Below are 6,000 nucleotides of genomic sequence, written 5' to 3'. Positions count from 1 at the left end.
ATGAGACCCGAAGTCGAGCAAGATCTCGCACACACCCTTCTTGTCGAACTCCTCGCATACCAATTCGCCTCGCCCGTCAGATGGATCGAAACGCAAGATGTCATCCTCGGCGAGAAGACGACCGAGCGGATAGTGGAAGTGGGCCCAGCAGATACCCTCGGAGGAATGGCAAAGCGGACATTGGCAGCAAAATATGAGGCATACGATGCTGCGCGATCAGTCCAACGCCAGATTCTCTGCTACAACAAGGACGCAAAGGATATTTACTACGACGTCGATCCCATCGAGGATGAGCCTGCGGCACCAGCTCCCAGCGGAGATAGTGCTCCAGCTCCATCATCGGGAGGCTCAGCACCAGCTCCAGCAGCGGCGGCTCCAGCACCTGCACCAGCGAGCTCAGGGCCAGCAGCTTCTGTTGCTGATGCTCCAGTGGGAGCTGTCGATATCCTACGCACACTTGTGGCTCAGAAGCTGAAGAAGCCTTTCGCCGACATTCCCCTAAGCAAGGCCATCAAGGATTTGGTTGGAGGTGAGGATCGCACAACAAACATGCTCTAACTCGCAGCTGACAATTCAATTACAGGCAAATCTACTCTGCAAAACGAAATCCTCGGAGACCTCGGAAAAGAGTTTGGTTCCACGCCAGAAAAGCCGGAAGACACACCTCTCGATGAGCTCGGTGCCTCGATGCAGGCTACCTTCAATGGTCAGCTTGGAAAACAGTCCACCTCACTTATTGCCCGCATGGTCTCCTCGAAGATGCCCGGAGGATTCAATATCACAGCCGTGCGAAAGCACTTGGAGACCAGATGGGGTCTCGCCAGTGGGCGTCAAGATGGTGTCCTCCTCCTGGGTCTAACTATGGAGCCGGCAGCTCGTCTTGGATCTGAGAACGACGCAAAAGCATGGCTGGACGATACTGCCCAGAAGTACGCGACACAGGCTGGCATAAACTTGTCCACTGCTCCAGCGGCTGGCGAGGGCGGCGGTGGCGGCGGTGGCATGATGATGGACCCAGCTGCTATCGATGCTCTGACCAAGGACCAGCGAGCGTTGTTCAAGCAGCAGCTTGAGCTTTTCGCGCGTTACCTGAAGATGGATCTTCGTGCAGGCGACAAGGCTGCTATCGCTACCAAGCAGAATGAGACGGCTCTACAAGCCCAGCTGGACCTCTGGAACACCGAGCACGGTGAGTTCTACGCAGCTGGAATTGAGCCTTCTTTCAGCCCTCTCAAAGCACGCGTCTATGATTCATCCTGGAACTGGGCACGCCAGGACGCCCTCACCATGTACTACGATATCATCTTTGGCAGACTGAAGGCTGTCGACCGCGAGATCGTCTCTCGCTGCATCCTGATCATGAACCGTGCAAACCCCACCCTTCTGGACTTTATGCAATACCACATCGACCACTGCCCGACCGAGCGCGGCGAGACCTATCAACTCGCGAAAGAGCTTGGTGAGCAGCTGATTGAGAACTGTCGCGAGGTTCTCGAAGAAGCACCAGTATACAAGGATGTCAACGTACCAACCGCACCCAGCCTTGAGATCGATCCCCGCGGAAACATGAACTACGAGGAGGCACCACGCGCGAGTGTACGAAAGCTCGAGCACTACGTCCGCGAAATGGCCGACGGTGGCAAGATCTCAGAATACGGCAACCGTACCAAGGTGCAGAACGACCTGCAAAGAGTCTACAAGCTCATCCGCCAGCAACACAAGCTTTCGAAATCTTCTCAGCTTGAGATCAAGTCGCTGTACAGCAACATTGTTCGATCGCTGGCGATGAACGAGGGTCAAATCATGCCGTCTGAGAATGGCAAGCCCAACGGACACATCAAGAAGGCCCGTAACGGTGGACGTGTCACCCCTGCGATCAAGGCCGGCAAGGTCGAGACGGTACCATTCTTGCATCTCAAGCGCAAGGAAGAGCATGGATGGGAATACAGCAAGAAGCTCACCAGCGTCTACCTCGATGGCTTGGAGCAAGCTGCTCGATCAGGTGTCACATTCCAGAACAAGAACGTTCTGATGACTGGTGCTGGTGCTGGCTCGATCGGTGCTGAGGTCTTGCAAGGTCTTATCAGCGGTGGTGCCAGGGTTGTCGTCACAACATCTCGCTTCTCCCGTGAAGTCACAGAATACTACCAGTCGATCTACGCCCGCTACGGTGCTCGTGGATCCCAACTGGTCGTCGTCCCATTCAACCAAGGATCTCTGCAGGACGTCAACGCCCTCGTCGACTACATTTACAGCGAGAAGGAGGGTCTTGGCTGGGATCTGGACTTCATTGTTCCCTTCGCTGCCATTCCTGAGAACGGTCGTGAGATTGACAGCATCGACAGCAAATCCGAGCTTGCTCACCGTATCATGCTTACGAACCTTCTTCGCATGCTCGGTGCCGTCAAGGCGCAGAAGGCCAGCCGCGGATTTGAGACTCGCCCTGCACAGGTAATCCTTCCACTCTCGCCCAACCACGGTACCTTTGGTAACGACGGTCTCTACTCCGAATCGAAGCTCGCCCTGGAGACTCTCTTCAACCGCTGGCACTCCGAGAGCTGGGGCAACTTCCTCACCATCTGCGGTGCTGTCATTGGCTGGACTCGTGGTACCGGTCTCATGGGAGGCAACAACATTGTTGCTCAAGGTGTGGAGAAGTATGGCGTGCGCACTTTCTCGCAGCAGGAGATGGCTTTCAACTTGCTTGGTCTCATGGCTCCATCGATTGTCAATCTTTGCCAGGCCGAGCCTGTGTTTGCCGACTTGAATGGTGGCCTGCAGTTCTTGCCCGATCTGAAGGATATGATGACCCGCATCCGCAAGGACATCACCGAGACTGCCGAGATCCGCAAGGCTGTCACTCGCGAGACGTCCCTCGAGAACAAGGTTGTCAACGGCGAAGACAGCGAGAAGCACTACAAGACCGCCAAGGTCGACAAGCGTGCCAATCTCAAATTCGACTTTCCTAAGCTCCCCGACTGGAAGTCCGAGGTTGCACCTCTCAACGAGAACCTCAAAGGCATGGTCGATCTTGAGAAGGTTGTCGTTGTCACTGGTTTTGCTGAGGTTGGTCCCTGGGGTAACTCTAGGACTCGGTGGGAGATGGAGGCTTACGGCCAATTCTCCCTCGAGGGCTGCGTCGAGATGGCTTGGATCATGGGCCTTATCAAGAACCACAATGGTCCACTCAAGGGTCAAAGCTACTCCGGCTGGGTTGACGCCAAGACTGGCGAGCCCGTCGATGACAAAGACATCAAGCCGAAGTACGAGGCCCACATCCTCGACCACGCTGGTATCCGTCTTATCGAGCCAGAGCTGTTCAACGGGTACGATCCCAAGAAGAAGCAGCTTATGCAGGAGATCCAGATCGAAGAGGACCTTGATCCGTTCGAGACCTCGGAGGAGACTGCCCAGGAGTTCAAGCGCGAGCACGGTGAAAAGGTCGAAGTTTTCGCTCTCGAATCTGGCGAGTTCCAAGTCCGACTCAAGAAGGGCGCCACTCTTCTTATTCCAAAGGCTCTCCGATTCGACCGTCTTGTCGCTGGACAAATCCCTACCGGCTGGGATGCCAAACGCTACGGTGTGCCCGACGACATCATCTCCCAAGTCGATCCGGTCACTCTCTACGTGCTCGTCTCCACCGCTGAATGCTTGATGGCCTCGGGTATCACAGACCCATACGAGTTCTACAAGTATGTGCACATCTCGCAAGTGGGTAACTGTATCGGTTCCGGCATTGGTGGTACTACCGCCTTGCGAGGAATGTACAAGGACCGCTTCCTAGACAAGCCACTGCAGAAGGACATTCTTCAGGAGTCTTTCATCAACACCATGAGCGCTTGGATGAACATGTTGTTGATGTCGTCCACTGGACCCATTCGCACGCCTGTCGGAGCCTGTGCGACTGCCGTCGAGTCGATTGATATCGGTTACGACTGCATTGTCGAGGGCAAGGCACGCATGTGTTTCGTTGGTGGCTTCGATGATTTCCAAGAAGAGGGATCGTACGAGTTTGCCAACATGAAGGCCACTAGCAATGCCGAGGATGAATTCGCACACGGCCGCACTCCAAAGGAGATGTCTCGCCCGACCACGACCACGCGCAACGGATTCATGGAATCCCAAGGTTGCGGTATGCAAGTCATCATGGACGCCCGACTCGCGCTCGACATGGGTGTGCCAATCTACGGTGTGCTCGGCTTCACGGCCACTGCTACTGACAAGATTGGTCGCTCTGTGCCAGCTCCTGGCCAGGGTGTGCTCACCACTGCCCGTGAGGAGCCCTCCAAATTCCCATCGCCTCTGCTTGACATCAAGTACAGGAAGAGGCAGATGGATCTGCGCCGCAAGCAGATCAAGAACTGGCAGGAGTCCGAGCTTCTATTCCTCGAGGAGGAGGTGGCTGCGATGAAGCAAGCTGGCGAGTTCAACGAGAACGAGTACATGCAAGATCGTGTCCAGCACATTGAGCGTGAAGCTCGTCGACAAGAGAAGGACGCCCTCGGATCTCTGGGCAACAACTTCTGGAAGTCTGACTCGCGCATTGCTCCTCTTCGTGGTGCCCTCGCGACTTGGGGCCTCACCATCGACGATCTCGATGTTGCGTCCTTCCACGGCACGTCGACCGTTGCCAACGACAAGAACGAGTCCGATGTCATCTGCCAGCAGATGAAGCATCTCGGCCGTCAAAAGGGCAACGCTCTTATGGGTATCTTCCAGAAATACCTCACCGGTCACCCGAAGGGTGCCGCTGGTGCCTGGATGTTCAACGGCTGCCTGCAAGTGCTCAACACCGGTCTTGTGCCCGGCAACCGCAACGCCGACAACGTGGACAAAGTCATGGAGAAATTCGACTACATCGTGTACCCCTCGCAGTCGATCCAAACCGACGGCATCAAGGCCTTCTCCGTCACCTCATTTGGGTTCGGTCAAAAGGGCGCTCAAGCCATCGGTATTCACCCCAAGTACCTCTTCGCCACTCTCGACCAAGCGGAATTCGCATCCTACAAGACCCGTGTTGAGGCACGACAGAAGAAGGCCTACCGCTTCTACCACGATGGTCTCATCAACAACACCATGTTCCGCGCCAAGTCCCACTCGCCGTACGCCGACGACCAGCAAAGCAAGGTTTTCCTCAACCCCAACGCGCGCGTCACCGTTGACAAGAAGTCTGCCGAGTACACATACCCCAAGACCGCGCCGAAGAAGGTCGAGGATCTGGCTACCACACAGATGGTGGAGTCGCTGATGCGCAGCAATGCGAGCAAGGACTCTCACCCCGGCGTGGACATTGAGCAGATCGATGCCATCAATATCGAGAACCAGACCTTTATTGAGAGGAATTTCACGGAGAAGGAGGTCGCGTACTGCAGGAAAGCAGCTGACCCCCAGGCGAGTTTCGCGGGCAAGTGGTCTGCGAAGGAGGCTGTGTTCAAGTCTTTGAGGGTTGAATCCAGGGGCGGAGGAGCTCCGCTGAGGGATATTGAGGTCTTGAACGACGAGAGTGGGGCGCCGACTGTGGTGGTGAGTTGACCTTGCTTTCTCTGCTGTTTGAACGATTGCTAATGATTGTCACAGTTGCACGGCGAAGCAAAGGCTGCGGCGAACAAGTCTGGTGTCAAGTCGACGACTGTCAGCGTCAGTCACAGCGAGAAGCAGGTCATTGCTGTGGCGATTTCGGCTTTCTGAACGGGGCCTTGAGGAATAGAAAGCGCGATTATGAAGAGAGGATAATTGAGGAGAGAGATCGTTCTGTTCGTGTTCTGTGTATGTGCTAGACTACGGTATATTGTGTATGGGTATGGCTGGCTTTGGGTGATGTATGTAGCGTGCATAGAAAGTTTCCGTCCGACAAGTGCTCTCTCCTCATGATTCAGAATGTGCTTGTTGCATGTACAGGAAGACTAGTAGATCGTGCAGGTGAATGAAGGCGTTCACTAGGTCCTTTATCTCTCGCCTGGCCTGGATAATGGGCTTCTTGAGGCTCTCCTCACAAATTCA

At 55.2% G+C, this 6,000-nt stretch overlaps 1 protein-coding gene across 1 annotated transcript; it reads left to right on the top strand.

The window, feature by feature from the left end:
- On the top strand, positions 1-5,811 carry FAS1 (fatty acid synthase subunit alpha; the record flags this gene model as incomplete). Its single annotated transcript, XM_003854608.1, has 3 exons — positions 1-529; positions 584-5,523; positions 5,578-5,811. 3 exons carry the CDS (start codon positions 1-3, stop codon positions 5,686-5,688), a joined length of 5,580 nt encoding a protein of 1,859 aa, XP_003854656.1.
- Between the last annotated feature and the right edge of the window lie 189 nt (positions 5,812-6,000).

Source organism: Zymoseptoria tritici, chromosome 3, assembly GCF_000219625.1.
Source record: "Zymoseptoria tritici IPO323 chromosome 3, whole genome shotgun sequence".
NCBI classification, from domain to species: domain Eukaryota; kingdom Fungi; phylum Ascomycota; class Dothideomycetes; order Mycosphaerellales; family Mycosphaerellaceae; genus Zymoseptoria; species Zymoseptoria tritici.
This window is presented reverse-complemented; position numbering and strand designations above follow the sequence as displayed.